This window comes from Sorex fumeus, unplaced genomic scaffold (genome assembly GCF_029834395.1).
Source record: "Sorex fumeus unplaced genomic scaffold, SorFum_2.1 ptg000009l, whole genome shotgun sequence".
NCBI classification, from domain to species: domain Eukaryota; kingdom Metazoa; phylum Chordata; class Mammalia; order Eulipotyphla; family Soricidae; genus Sorex; species Sorex fumeus.
In genome coordinates this window covers 27,898,630-27,914,821 of record NW_026606066.1, presented here as the reverse complement: position 1 = coordinate 27,914,821, position 16,192 = coordinate 27,898,630, and the positions used below count along the sequence as shown (strand labels likewise).

General features: G+C 38.4%; 1 protein-coding gene across 1 annotated transcript in view; it reads left to right on the top strand.

The window, feature by feature from the left end:
* ATF2 (activating transcription factor 2) overlaps positions 1 to 16,192 on the top strand; it is a 76,386-nt gene that overhangs the window by 47,032 nt on the left and 13,162 nt on the right. Inside the window, exons 11-12 of the mRNA XM_056110222.1 lie at positions 6,574 to 6,723; positions 9,784 to 9,990. Coding sequence (XP_055966197.1) covers positions 6,574 to 6,723; positions 9,784 to 9,990 — 357 coding nt within the window. The remainder of the gene's footprint in view (positions 1 to 6,573; positions 6,724 to 9,783; positions 9,991 to 16,192) is intronic.

The following is a 16,192-nucleotide window of genomic DNA, read 5'->3' as shown; positions in this document are numbered from 1 at the left end:
TCAGACCCAAGTAGGCCAAGTGAAGGCAAATGCCCTACCTGCTGTACTATCACTCTAGCCCCACCATCCTTTTTTTTTTAAAAAGGAACTCCAAGGGGCCAGAGAGAGAGAGAGAGAGAGAGAGAGAGAGAGAGAGAGAGAGAGAATACAGTGAGTAAAGTGTTTACCTTGAATGCAATCATCCCATTTTCAGTCCTTGACACTCCGTAGGTTCCCCGACCACCAGAAGGAGTGATCCCCGAGCAGAGTCAGGAGCAAGCCTTGAGTACAAACTGATGTGGCTCCAAAATGAATAAAAATTAATTTTAGGAGGTAAAGTAAGAATGTGGTTTTAAAAAAGTGGAGACCAGAGCCCTAGTATAGCAGGCAGAGCACTTGCTTGCACGCACTGACCCGTCTGGACTCAACCCCTTATATTCCCCGAGCCCACCAGGGGGAGATCCTTGAGTGCAGAGCCAGTAGTAAGCCCTATGCACTGCTGGGTGTGGTCAAAAAGTTACTGAACATCAGAGTACCACAAATATAAGATTTTGTATTGCCTTAAGTGCTACAGCAGAATTCCTGTGGTCAGTCTATTTCTACAAAATTTCACGGGGTCTCACCAAATTCAAGTTTTAGGGATTTTGTTATTAATCGTACAAACCATATTCTACTTATAAAAGTTTTCTTACATTTTATCTTAAAAGTTACTCTAAATAAGGAAGAGTTGATTATTTGGGGGTCTTAAGAAGATTTAGTAACATATTTAAGAGTAGTATCCTCTAGAGTCAGTCCTTTAAGTCTTGTGTGACAAACTAAGAAATGATCTTTACACACAGTGGGTAGCCCATAGGTTTTCTGCAGGAGGTTTCTACTGAGAGCTGACAGAGGGCATCTTGGCAAATGTTCAGAAACCTACATTAACTTAGCTGGGCCCTGCATGGAACCTCATGTTCAGCAGAATTCTTCTGACCTGCCTCTGCATGCCAAGCTAATCAATCAGCAAACACCTAATGAGCCCACTCCAAAGAAACAGACTCTCTCCCAACCTTCTTCATTTTCATATGTTCTCTGGGGGAGGGGAGACAAGACTTCATGAGGACTGATGATGCTGCAAAGACCACAATAATGATAATTAACTTGCTGAATTTAGAAGATTATGCTGTTAATTAGTTGCAAAATAAAGATAAGTAATAGAGCAGCAGATGGTAGAATAACACCCAGGAGAAGGAGGGTTATTACTCTGATGAGCTTTTGTGGCACATATGAAATATGGATCTGACTTTTTCATAAATTGTTTCTAGAGAACATTATGTTTTTCTTTGAACCATGATGGAGTACTTTGTTCCCACTAAGTTTTGACAGATGTGGCAAAATTTGTTTTGAAGGGTGCTACATATAACAGAATTTGAATAGCAAATTATTTTTAGCAGATTACCTTATGAAATGAATATGTCATACTGGTCAACACAACAAACTATTCATTCTTGAGTTAATTGACACAGACTATGTCACTAAAAACAAAGTTTCAAAAGAGTAGTTGAATTTTACATCGCTAAGAATAAACTGCAAACGCTAAAGCAGTCTGTTCAGAAGTACAGTGATGAAGATATTTTAGTTTTCTTTCAAACAATGTGTACATTTGGTTTAAAATTAAAATTATGCACTGGGGATTCAGTCGTGTAGTATAGTCCCTTGTTTGTATGCGACCTGCAAGTTTGATCCCTGGTTCTGCAAAAAAAATTATGCTTAGATTTTATGTTTGATGAATCAAACATTTTTATTTTAATTTCTGAGTACTCAGACTGTATTGCATTTCTTTTATTTTGAGAGTTTTGGTATCAGTAATGGGATTGACCAATGTTTGATACTTTTAATGAATACTAATGTAATTAGACTACTTGATACTAGACAAAAATCTCAAATTGGAAAACTTTCATTTAAATTATTTTCAGTAAACCCAGAGTCATCAGACAGACTTTCTGGTCCTAGCTCTGTTTTAATCCACTATAGTCCTGGAAAGGTAACTTTGCTTTTTGAATCTGAGTGTCTATATCTTTACTATAGTGATTGTATTATTTGAGTTTTCCAATATCTGCTGTTTTCAAAATTTTATTGTAAAATAATTGTTTTTTAATTAACTTTTTATACCAAAATACTCTACTTTAAAAATGTAGAGTAACATATATCTGCATGGATTATAGTACCTTTATATTAGCTTCGAAATTTTAGTGACTCAATATTTAATAATTTTTTTACTATCTTTAATTTTTTTGCCAACATTTTTTGTTTTCACTATTTAAAATCTTCGGTTCAGAGCAATGTTAATTAACCCTTGAAAATCTTTTTCTTACATTATATACCCAGTGGCACATTTCCCAAATCAGGCCCATTGTAATCAATGTAACAGCATGGAGCACACATTAGAGCCTCCTCACTGGATAAGTATTGTATACCCTAGGGCAGTCAGGAGAAGATAATGAATGAATACTGATGATCCTTTTAAGTGCTCTATAAGGTAGTAACTTGCCCTACTAAAGATTATTCAAGAGAGTGATGTTTATGTACTTGAGATTCCCCTATGTGCAGTTACTGTATTTCATTAATTCCAAGAGTTAAACCCTTCACTATAAAACTTTAAATGCTCTTCAGTTCTATGATGTTTTCTACCTAAGGACTTAAAAAATGTTTTATCAACACTTAATTTATCAAGCTTTGCATCTCACCTGATGCTTATATTTATGTACATTCTTATATATCCAGAAGTGAAGGCCCTAACATGATGTTGCTCTGGGTATTGATCATTGTCATTTTGAAGTCTTAGCACCAGTTTTAAAAGACGTTTATGCAGACAGACCGTGTCTGCAGATTCTCCTCCTTTGTTCTATTTATACTTTCCACTACTATCTTTCAACTCTTTGACTGTGGAGCCTAAGGATTCCTACCTTATAACAGCCAGTTGATGCAATAATCAGTCATTTTGGCTTAAACTTCCACTCTAGCCCATTAGTTGAGAATGTCCTAATGTCCTGTCTTTAGTTATAAATGATACATTTTTGTTTATAAAAGAGGATAAATGGGAAAGTACTAGGACTCTTAACCTGGGTTCTTCAAGATGTGTTGTGAGATATGGTCTGTAGAACATACTTTAGATAATAAAATCTATTTAGAGTTAACTTAGTACTAATTTTAATTCAAATTAATATTAAGACCAGACCAGCCCACCTACCTGAGTTCGATTCCTCCACCCCTCTCAGAGAGCCCGGCAAGCTACCCATGACATATTCGATTTGCCAAAAACAGTAACAATTGTCATAATGGAGACGTTACTGGGCCCGCTCAAGCAAATCGATGAACAACGGGAGGACAGTGACAGTGAATAATTAAGACCTCAGTAGCTATTTTTGAAATACAAGGAAGCTAATATACAATAAATTATCTTATGATTTAGGTGGTTTTCTGTTTTAATTAGTCTTTAAAAAATTTCCCCTTCCCTTTCTTGCTGAACACATGTGCCTGATTGCTGCTCCCACATTTGCTGTGCTGCTCCTGGGGGTCATACATTAGGTTGTGGTGTAGACTCTTTAGTTGTCCAGCTCTTACACATTCTGATTGTAGTATTTATCATGAGTCACAGCAGAGCTCAGAAATAATACACCTTTAGTTGTGGTACGTCGTTGTCCCCCCCTCCCCCCCCCCACACACACACACGGCTGCTTTGTGACTGGAAATCCCTGTGGCACCAGAACTGCACAGCATAGGTGGCAGCTTCAGGGATTAAACTTTTGCTACCCTGGTTTTAAAGTAGAATCCTAAACCACTGGTATCTTTCTCTAGGCACTGTTTTAATCTTTACCTCTATTTCTCTTATGATGTTATTGTCATTCCTAGTTTTACAGATTAAGAAATCAAGACTCATAATCATGGCCACCACTTAATTGCCACTCCCTGTATTTAAGTGATAGTGAATCAGTTTTCTTTTAAAAAAAACTTTACATACTGGTGCTATCCGAGCGATAGCACAGCGGTAGGGCGTTTGCCTTGCACGCAGCCAACATGGCCGACCCGAGTTCGATTCCTCCGCCCCTCTCGGAGAGCCCGGCAAGCTACCGAGAGTATCTCGCCTGCACGGCAGAGCCTGGCAAGCTCCCCGGGACGTATTCGATATGCCAAACACAGTAACAACAAAGTCTCCAATGGAGACGTTACTGGGCCCGCTCGAGCAAATCGACGATCAACGGGAGGGCCTTTACCTTTACATACTGGTCATTGTCCTCTTTTTGGCCAAAAGAAAAAAGGAGGAGGAATTTCTGGTGATTATACAGTGAAATGCAGTACATTATGATGGAAATATGTATGTATAATATAGATTATATAAATCATTTACCATAATAGGACTTTGCATTTGACGGTGCTATTTACGGAAAGTAGTCTGTCAATAAAGAGGGAATAGATAAACATACCTGATCTTGGGTGATCAGATAGATGAATTCACAGTTACTGTATCAGACTTGGCCTTTTCAGTACTTGGTGTCCTTGGTGATTATCCTTTCTATCATGAGCCATCAGCCTCAGATTATCTTTCTTGATTCTAGGTTCTTTTATTGTACCAGGAATAATATGTAAAGCATTGTACCATGGAAAAATTATATAATTTGAAATGAAAAAGATCCAGGTTCAACTCCAGGATTTGAATTAGCTTATGAAAAATAATTTCTGATTTCTTAATTATAAAATTCTTATTAATATCAGTACCTTTTCTATGATTTTTGATAAAAGATAGCATAGGTATTTTATAATTTCATTCATTTCATTTTTCATGAAATGAATGAAATTATAAAATACCTATGCTATCTTTTTTCTATGATTTTTGATAAAAGATAGCATAGGTATTTTATAATTTCATTCATTTCATGAAAAATGAAATGAATGAAATTATAAAATACCTATGCTATCTTTTATCAAAAATCATAGAAAAGGTACTGATATTAATAAGAATGGGTCTCAAGAATAGTTTGCTAAAGATTAAAAAGCATCACAGTTCAGGTATTTGTAGCCTCCCTCTCCCCAGATATATACCTGATTATCTCATTGCCCAAAATTTTCCAGGTGGTTTATGTGATGCAGGGAGGAGAGAGGTGGCAGCCCTTGTAATGGAAATCTACTGTAAAGCTGATAAAATTCTATTGTGAGCCCTTGCACAGCACAGACGCTCACAGGTCCTCACCATTTGTCCCGTGAGGCAGCTGTCCAGCTGCACTTAACATCTACTTGTTCTGCCTGGAAACTGGTCCCTCCATCTGAATTCTCGGAGCCTTGGACTCCGAATGGAGTGAGGGGATGCTCTTTGCAGGAAAACGAAAGCCAGTCCTAATCTCAGCACAGATATATGCTATCTTCCTTTGTAGAGAAGAAGGCAGGAGGAGACAAAACAGCCAAGAAATTGGTTTTGCTTGAATTTATGTAGAGAAATGTGGGGGGGGGGGGGAGAGAGAGAGAGAGAGAGAGAGAGAGAGAGAGAGAGAGAGAGAGATCACTGAAGTGTTCAGGGAATTTACATGCAATTTTCCTCAAATTGCCTTTTCCTGGAGTTCTCTGTGTATGTAAAAATTAAGCTGGGTGTTATCACAGATGAAGCCTTGGAATCTTGATGGTCATTTCATATTCTTATCTGAGCCTTTAGATTCTGCTGTAGGTTCTCCTTTACTGTGGGGGTCCACCCTTCTCTGTATGATGCCTCTGTTTCTCATCTCCTGGTAGCTCAGGATTTCCATCACAGAGAGATGTGCTCCTCATGAGTCTTTGGGCTACTTCAGGATTAGGCAGTTTGTTCTTGGTTTTATTTCCCAAGACCCATTCCCAGTGCCCCCCTGTCTACCAGCCTGCAGTATTTTGCTAAGAGGAGTTTAAAGAAATAATACCAGTCTCTGATTTAAAGAGGTTGCTGTCTGTTTTGAGGAATAAGATATACCCTCTTATAAGAAGGGTACATTTTATGCTAATAGAATAATAAGCTTTATTCAAATTTTGTCTTTAAAGAGGTAGCCAGAAATACCTCATTATAGTGCTTAGATTTATCAGACTTACCTTAGTGTTTTAGCCACATCCAGCTGTGCTTGGGGGCCACTTTCTCCTGTGAGGTGGTGTTAACCCCAAGGCCTCACATGCAAAAGGCAAGCGCTCTGTCACTGAGACACATCTGCAGTCTGATCTCTCATAGTCTCAGCAGTGGGACAGAGGCAGTTAATTGGTAACATGGAGCAAGTAGGAGTGCATTTGAAGCTTGATGTGCTTGCCAAAAACAATAAAGATAAAAAAAGGGAAGAGACCCCAACAGCTGTAGTTGTCCAAATTCAGGTAGGGGCCTAAAATATTGGGACAGCGAGATAGTACAGGAATTAAGGTGGCTTGCCTTGCATGCAGCAGACTCCAGTTCCCTTCTGGCACCACCTGGACCCCAGGCACCTCCAGCTGCAGCCCTGGAGGTACATGAGCAGCACTACATCCTCCAGGCCCTGCATTGAATTGGTCTGGTCAGCTAGGAATTGTATGGAAAGCAGGGGGCTTCATTTTTTATTGGTATTTATATTTCAGAGATTAAAAGCTGCTTTGACCCAGCAACATCCTCCAGTTACCAACGGCGATACTGTCAAAGGTCATGGAAGTGGACTGGTGAGGAACCAATCAGAAGAATCTAGACCACAGTCTTTACAGCAGCCAGCCACATCCACTACAGAAACTCCGGTACGTGGGTAGCTGTTATCATTCAGCATTTCTGTCATTCTCAAAAATACAGTTAACAGACACCAGGAAGATAGATGAAAATGGTAGAGACATGCACTGAACGCTGCCTTCAGATCCCCAGTGTCACCAGCACTCTGGCTCACCCTGGGTGTTCCCATGCCCACTAGGTGTGACTCTTGCCTTAAAAAGATTGTGTTATGTACTTCGAAAACATTTCTGGTCATGTCATTTTGAAAATATATCAAAAGCCTTAGAGAAAGATGATTCCGTGTAAAAGTATAGCTACACCAAAACCCTCAAAAATATTTGGGAAGTTGTTGCTCCTCCAGACACTCTGGATAATTACTATAATTATCTCTGTGAGTGTCCATTAAACATTACTGTATCTTGGTCTGGTACAGTACCCATCAGTACTTTTATAAACAACTTTTTTCATGTTGGTCATATCGTTGGATTATATTTCAGGAAATAATAAATTGCTAACAAAATATCCTTTCATTAAAATTAAAGGGTACATCACTAAAGGAACAGATGTATTTTCTGGTAGTTGCTTATGATAAGGGTTCACGGTTATTTTTAGACTTTGACAGCCTATTTGATGACTGCTATCCCTATATATCTACAGTATTTTTCTATAGTAAAGAGGTGCTATATTTCTGATAAATGTTTCAGAATTTTTTCAACCTCCTATTTTCTCTACTCAGTATATTATCATTGGTGTTAAAAGGCAAAACCAATTAAAATAACATGAATGAATAAACAGTAAGTTTTAGATTGCCTCCTAAGCATAATTATCTAGGTAACAGAATTTTATTTTACTTCAGATAAAGTAGAATGTAGTTACGGTTGTTATCCACTAAACAACTTTTACTTAGGGACCAATAGAGGAAAAGTAAGTGGCTGTGTTTTAATGGTGTAATTCAGGATCTAGGAAACAGCCTCCTGGGCCAAATACAGCCCAGGGACGTTTCATGTGAGCTATAAGAGGAGTATGACTTTCACATCTTTAAAAGATTACTTAAACTGATATAAATTATTTGCTTTACAACCCATAGTTCTCTTGGACCTGACTTTCCTTTTTATCTCCATATTGTATTGGATGGAAGTTCATGGCTACCCTCCCTTTGTTGTTGTTGCACTATTTGGGGCTCACACACTTCGTTTGGTGCACACAGTGGGGGGGGGGCACTTTTTAATGAAGTGTAATTTGTAGAATGGTAGGCAACAGAATACAAACTGATAAGCACCTGCAAATCTTTGTTAAGTAAAGGAATAATGCACAAGTATCTCTGTAATCATATGTTTCTAATTTTTGTGATTATCTTTGTTGTAATGCATTAAATCAATTTTTTTTTAAAAAAACTGTTTTCTTCTATTCAGCCAAATGAGTTAAAGAGAAAACCTGCTATTATCCCTAAGAAAGTTAAGAGGATGAAGAAAAGAAAATATTTCAAGGTTGCCATTCTTGAAGCCAGACATAAAAATATATTTCTAAAAGATTAACTTGCAATTATGTAGGTAACAGAAGTAATCTAATACTTGATCTTTATTAAATTTAAAATATCATACATAATTTAAATGAAATAACACCCATAATCTTAAATGCTACTTATTTGGAAAAGAAATGAAAATATGTTTGAGTTTCTAGATTGAGTACTACTGCAGTAATTTCCCAGAAGAATTTATCTTAAGGTCACGGTCCTCCCGTTGTTCATCGATTTGCTCGAGCGGGCCCAGTAATGTCTCCATCGAGACTTGTTGTTACTGTGTTTGGCATATCGAGTACATCACGGGGAGCTTGCCAGGCTTTGCCGTGGGGGCGAGATACTCTCGGTAGCTTGCCGGGCTCTCCGAGAGGGGCGGAGGAATCGAACTCGGGTCGGCCATATTGGCTGCGTGCAAGGGAAATGCCCTACCACTGTGCTATTTAATATGTAAAACTTCTGACTATTAATATTCATTAGAAATTTTGCTTGTAACATTTTTAAATGTAATTTATGATAAAGACTGTTTCCATGATTCTTTGGATCACATATGTATACTAACCACAAAGTCCCTTTTTTTTACACTATTTCTAGGCACTCATATCCTGCTTTAACACCTATTTTGTGGCAGAGTTTTTTAGGGTTTGTAAGTGACGTGGAGATTCTTCATTGTTCTGGAGTCCTGGACTTTAGACAGCTACCACTAGTTACTGAAGATTTCTGTCTCCATCTGATCCAGGATAACCATAGTAATATATCCATTAGCAGGAGAATGGGTTAAAATGAAAATCAAGAATTTCCACTGGAAAAAATGAGCATTATTAATACGTAAGCCTGTCCCTTAGAAAGAAGACTGACCCTAAAATTTTAAAACTGATTGAGAACCAACTGCAGCAAAATATATAAATATTTTTACTCCTTAATTTTTAGAGAATCATGTTTTAAAGAAAATTAACAGAGTTAAAGTCGTTTAGGATAAGGGCATATCCTATTCGGGTTATGTCTGCTTTTCTCCTCTGGGGTCACTCCCAGCCATGCTCAGGGAACCATCAAAATAATTTAAATTTTTTTTAATATCAAGAATACCGTAGAAGAGCTGGGGATGTGACTCCACAGTAGAACACTTGCCTGGCATGTGTGAGACTCTACATTCACTTCTGGCACCATCAAAATTTTAAAAAGCATAGAAAATATGGCTTTTATCATAATAAATTTTACTTTTTTTTAACCTTTGTACCTTATAATGAGTTTCAAAGGATTAAACAATTTCATGTTTTAAAGTAGATTTTTAAAAAGTCCTGTACACAATAGTTTGTCGTATTTTCAACATTTTTATGTTATTTAAGTGAAAATATGCAGAGCTTTTGATAGTGAATTACTGAAACTCTTGTTAGTGGCGTTTATTCCAAGAAATTTGTTAAACCCAGGGTAATTTTCCTCATACCCCAAATGTTGATATGTACAATGAGACTTAGAAAAAACAAGTTAGTGGCTTTCCTTTCTCTCTGCCCTGTTCTATCTGTTAACTCAGTTGCTATATATAAATGGAACAAATTTCCAATGATGTATATTATAGGCTTCTCCAGCTCATACAACACCACAGACACAAAATACAAGTGGTCGTCGAAGAAGAGCAGCTAACGAGGATCCTGATGAAAAAAGGAGAAAGTTTTTGGAGCGAAATAGAGCAGCGGCTTCAAGATGCCGACAGAAGAGGAAAGTCTGGGTTCAGTCCTTAGAGAAAAAAGCAGAAGACTTGAGTTCATTAAATGGTCAGCTGCAGGTATGGTGCATGTACACATCACTTCTATTTTTATCTAAAACAAAACGGGACTGTGAATATAAAACTATTCTCCATTTTTCTTAGTCAACTGTTTGGACATTTGGGGAGCATAATATGGGGTGTATGTGGAATCTTACCAAAGCAAAGTCTTATAAACCCGTATGAATGCTGAGATGAGGTAACATAAAACTTTCAGTGCTGATACAAAGAGGACATTTTACCCTGTAATACAAACATATCCAAGCTATCTGACTTAAAGGAAAGTCACGTAATTTTTAAAATATCTTATTTTTTGGTTTATATCTCAACATGTTGCTTTAGTTAAGGTACTTTGTTCTTTGAATTATAAATTTTTGTATTTTTAATTTAAAGTGAATGTAGTGTTTGTGAAGAGTGCCACATTAACATCTTTAAAAGTGGAAGGACTCTTATTTTCCACAGAATAGGTACAGTGTGGTTGGGTGGCAGTAGAGACCATTTCATACTGCACTGCCAATATGCCTCGGATGTTGGATACGTTTTTTAGATTCTTAGTGGGCAAGAAGGCTTTAAGGCTTTGTTATACTTGCAAATGATAGTATCAGGCAGCATCAAGTTTCTTTCTCCCTTTTTATTTTTTTTTGTAAATTTTTAATTTTAGTTTTTGTGTTTTGGGCTACACCCAGTGGTTGTCAAGGCTGACTCCTGGCTCTATGCTTAGGGGGCCATATGCATACTGGGGATTGAACAGGAATCAGCCATGTGGTAGGCAAGTGCCTTATCCCCTGTGTTCTCTCTCTCTGCCCACTCCCCCTTTTTTTAAATGTTGAGATTACTGTATTTCACTGCATAATCATTGCACTGTTTTTTTTGTTTGCCAGTAATATTTTTAAAGTGTCACATAATGATCTCATCCACTTATATGCAGAAAAATTTGGCACAAAATTTCAATTTAATCTGGCCCCACATGGTCCAGCGCCACACAAGCATGAACATCTCATGAGCACATGAGCATCACCAGATATAGCCCTAGAGGCCTCTGAGCACTGCTGGGGTGCCTCATGGTGTTCCCCAGTACTATACAGCCAGAGTATCTGTACGTCTTTGTCTTTCTCTGCATTGAGCCACTGGCATTGGCCAGCAGTCTCTGGGCGGGGCCTCCTAAAGAAAGTGTTCTTAGTTTTAGAGATGCATGGCAAAGAATAGAAGTAAATGAAAAATGCATTATCAGGGATTACACAGTGCCGGGGGATGTTGGTAGGTGTAACGCCTGCATACTGGAAGATGGGAGATCTGGGTAGAGGAGGCCCAGTCCCAATCCGAGCAGGCTTAGAGGTCTATGCCCCGGGTCCCACACACCTGGGTTCCTCTGCTGGTTCCTTCATGTGTGAGGCTCGTCCGAACATGTGGAGCGTTGTCTTAAGCATGGCTGTGGCTGGAACCGGAGGTCTTCAGCTGCTGGGGCTCTGCTCGGGGTGGGGAGGGAAACTCAACCCACCCTCCTCCAAGGTGAGGACAGCCAGGCGCTGAGGCAGGAGACTCTGCGCTGTTCTCTTCCGGGAGCTGGGTTTTATAGTCTCTGGGTCTTGGCCATTTTATAGTCTCTGGGTTGTGGACGTTGATGGGATTACACTCCCCACCCCAAGCAGAGCCCAGGCAGCTGAAGACCTCTGGTTCCAGCAACAGCCATGCTTAAGACCACTCTCTACATGTTCGGACGAGCCTCACGTTCGGACGAGCCTCACACATGAAGGAACTGGCAGAGGAACCCAGGCATGCGGGACCCGGGGCATAGATCTCCAAGCCTGCTCGGATTGGGGCTGGGCCTCCTCCACCCAGATCCTGCATCTAACAGTATGTAGGCGTTACACCCACCAACTGCCCCAGCGCCATGTAATCCTATCAACAGCCAAGACCCAGAGACTATATAAAACCCAGCTCCTGGAAGCACGTAACTGCACGACATCTTATTATCTAGTTCTTACTCTGGAGAGCCTGGCAGCCTACCAGAAGTATCCTGCCCACACAGCAGAGTCTGGCAAACTCCCCATGGCATATTCAATATGCCAAAAACCAGTAACAATGATGGGTCTCAATCTTTTGACCCTGGAAAAACCTCGAATGTGGCTCTTTCTAAAATCTCAGGGCTGGGATGAATGAGACGTTACTGGTGCCTGCTCAAGGCAATCGATGAACAACAGGATGACAGTGTTATGAGGAATTTTTCTTGAAAATAGTTTTATAAAAAAGGCCCATGTGTATGAATTAATCTGGGGAAATGTCTGTAATATATTATGAACAAAAAAAAGTTTCTAGAAACAACATACCTGTCTTATCAGTGGATAAAAAATTGTGGTATATGCTGTATTTCACCACATAATATTACTTTCATTACATCCTGTTATGAAAGTAATACTGGCACAATAAAAGTTGCACCCCAATTCTTTTTTTTTTAATATTATTGAATAACCTTGAGATAGTTACAAGATTTCATGTTTGGGTTACAATCACACAATAAACAAACACCCATCCCTCCACCAGTGCACATTCCCCACCACTAATATCCCCAGTTCACCCTCCTTCCCTACCCTCCTCCTGCCTCCATGGCAGGCATGATTACCCATATTCTCTCTCTACTTTTGGGCATTATGGTTTGCAATACAGACCCTGAGAGGTTATCATGTTTAGTCCTTTATCTACTTTCTGCACACATCTCCCATCCCGACCGATTCCTCCAGCCATCTTTTTCTTAGTGATCCCTTCTCTATTCCAGCTGCCTTTGCTCATGAGGCAGGCTTCCAGCTATGGAGCAGTCTGTCTGTCCCGTGTATCTACTATCCTTAAGTGTGAGCCTCATGTTACGTTGTTTCATACTCCACAAATGAGTGCAGTCCTTCTATGTCTGTTCCTCTCTTTCTGACTCATTTCACTTATCTTGATACTCTCCATGTCTATCCATTTATAAGCAAAGTTCATGACTTATCTCTCCTGACAGCTGCATAGTATTCCGTTGTATAGATGTACCAAAGTTTCTTTAACCAGTCATCTGTTCTAGGGCACTTGGGTTGTTTCCAGATTTTGGCTATTGTGGACAGTGCTGCAATGAACATATAGTGCACCCCAATTCTTTGCCCAAAAAAAGTTTGGGGCAGTTAATCTATGATGCTTTTGCAGTAAAATGTGGTACTTAAGTTAAAATTATTAAACCTTAAAAAAAAAAAGTGAAAGGGCTGGATAGAGAGTACAGTGGGTAGGGCATTTGCCTTCCACGTGGCTGTGTAAGGTTCTATCCCTAGCATCAGATATCGTTCCCTGAGTGATCCCAGAGTGAAGGGCCAGGAGTAAGCCCTGAGCACAACCAAATGTGGCCCCAAAGGAGTACAAATGCATCTCTTATTTGGGGCAGGGGAGACAGGCATGTTTTCTTTTGGGGATCAAACCCAAGGGTTCACACATACAAAGCAAACCCCCTGCAACTGAGCCACATCCCAGGCCCAGGGAATGAAAACATAGTATTTTCATAACTTTGGAGTTATGAAAATGAATCCTAAATTTAGGTATAAATTTAGGAATGACATGTGATGAAGATGGGATTGAGAAACATGGATGTTTTGGGAAGAAAGTATTCAAGTTACAGTTTTACTATATTAAGTGGATATATGACTTTGAAAATTTTTTTATGTATTCTCAAAATAAAGGGCTCAAAATGAGGGCTGGAGAGATAGCACAGCGGTAGGGCATTTGCCTTGCACGCAGCCAGCCCGGCAAGCTACCAAGAGTATCTCGCCCGCAAAGCAGAGCCTGGCAAGCTACCCGTGACGTATTCAATATGCCAAACACAGTAACAACAAGTCTCAAAATGGAGACGTTACTGGGCCCGCTCGAGCAAATCGATGAACAACGGGAGGACAAAATAAAAGAAATAATTACAAATTAATGAAAGAAAAGTTATCATAGAACATTATGAATGACTTAGCATGGCAAAACTCCACATGAACTGACATGAATTTTATGGCACCTCTGCTATTCTTCTCTCAGATATTCATTCTTTGAATTAGTATTTCTAGTAATTTTAACTTTGTAATCATTTTATTTTGCGTACCTGCAAGGCTCTCTGCTAGTATTTGTAATCTGGGTATGATTTAAAACTGCACCAGTTGATTATTTTAGTCTGTGATTATAATGTATGACTAACTATGTAAGAACAAACATTGTAATATAAAACATTTTGAGTGGGAAAATTTTTTTTTAATTCAATTTTAGAAACTGACCATTTTAGTTTTTAGAGTATAGTTAATATATACTTGCAGTATATTTGGGGAGAAAAGGTTTCTTACAGTCTGCAACAACAAAACTGTTAACTGTGAAGAACAAAAGAATGACTTATACAGAAACTGAATGTCAAATAATTAATTAAATTCTCCTTTATGTGTTAACATTTATCAACTCAACATTTCCTTAATCCTTCATGCAATATACAGACTTGGCTGATCAGCTGTTGTGGGCAGTAATAATCTGTGGTTACTTGCAGATTTATATATAATAAAAATTTTATTAAACATTGAGGTTTCAGTGTTCATATTTTTTCCAAGTTCACATTAGACGTTAAAGAAAATATTATTTCCGCACTCACTGACTTTATTTTTCTGCTTTGTAAGTCCATTGTAAAAGTTTCATCAATTGTATTAGAGAAATTCATGGTAATTTAGTCCATGAATTATATTTTGTTGATTATAAATTACAGTTCTGTTTTAGAAGTAATATATGATTTTGTTTTCTTAATGTTTTAATTTCTATGGCTTTTTCTTAAACTTAGTTTATAATTTCAGCATGTATCATTTATAAATAAAAAGCAGAGTTTCTCCTTACAATAAGAGTTCCTTGACAATATACTTTGTGGATGAAACTTGGAGATTTTGTTTTTAAAACTTAGGTATTACTGGGGCCAAAGATATAGTGCAGCAAGTAGGGTGCTTGCCTGTGGCTGACCCAGCTTTAGTCAATTAATCCCTAACTGCAGAATCTGGAGAAAGCCCTGAGCACTGCTGGGTGTGGCCCCAAAGCAAACAAAATACCAGCCAGGTATCACTGATAGTGAATCAGGGATGTGGCTCAAGTGATTTGGTCCTGGTACTTGATGCTCCTCTTGCAAACACCACCACATGTACCCCCTCCCCCAAGCTAAATAAAATTTGTGTTATTAAAACCATAGATATTTCAAAAGTTAATAGCACTCAGTAATTAATAGAGGCAGTCTTTGAGAGCTGGATATGTGAGGAGTTTTCACTCATAAGTCAATATGTGGAAAAGGCTTTATTGGTTCATTGAGAAAACAAGAATGTAGTAAAATCTATTCCTCATACTTCATATAATTTTAAATTTCTGTATTGTTACTTGAAATAAAAAGGAGTAGCAACAAATAGAAGATGCTATTAGTACCTGTTTATTTTAGTTTTTGAAAAATAGTATCTGATATAACTTTATCCCCACCCTCCAGTTTTAAATATTCTAGAGAAGTTTCAAATTGCATTCTAGAGGCGGGGAAAGCATAATGATAACACCTCTGCCTCATGCATTGTGTCCTGGGTTTCAGATCTAGGTTTTTGTTGTTTTTTTAACCAACTTTTACTAAATGCTTTCAAATTTAAAGGCTTAGTACTATTAAGAAAATCAAGTGAGTTAGAAAAGTGTAGTAACTGCACTATGAAAATACTACTTTTGTTATTTATTTTGTTGTTAGCACCTGTTGTGTGCAGAGCATGGTAGGAAACACAGGAGATATGAGTGAAAAGGCCAGTGTCCTAGCATTTAACATAATTTATAGTCTGGCAGAGGATACCGGTAGTCAAAGGATGACAATAAGAGAAGGACCATTTCTATTAGTCTTGCAAAGTAGTTTTAAAATTTAAGTCATTTTGTTCTCAAGTGGGGCTTTATGCATTCATAATAAACCTTTGGAACAGTGATGGAAACCTTAGTACTTCATTTAAAATTCGGGGTTTTTTTTTCCCCTTCTTTTTTGCCCACACCCAGTGATACCTGAGCGTCACTGAGTGTGGGCAATAAAGGAGGCCATTCCTGATGATGCTGGGGGCACCAAATGTGGTGCTGGGATTCAGACCACTTCTGGGTTTTAGCTGCATGCTAGGCAAGCACCTTACCTTTGTGCTATTTCTCCAACCCTGCAGAATCTTAATACTTAAAAGAAATTTTTTTTTATTGA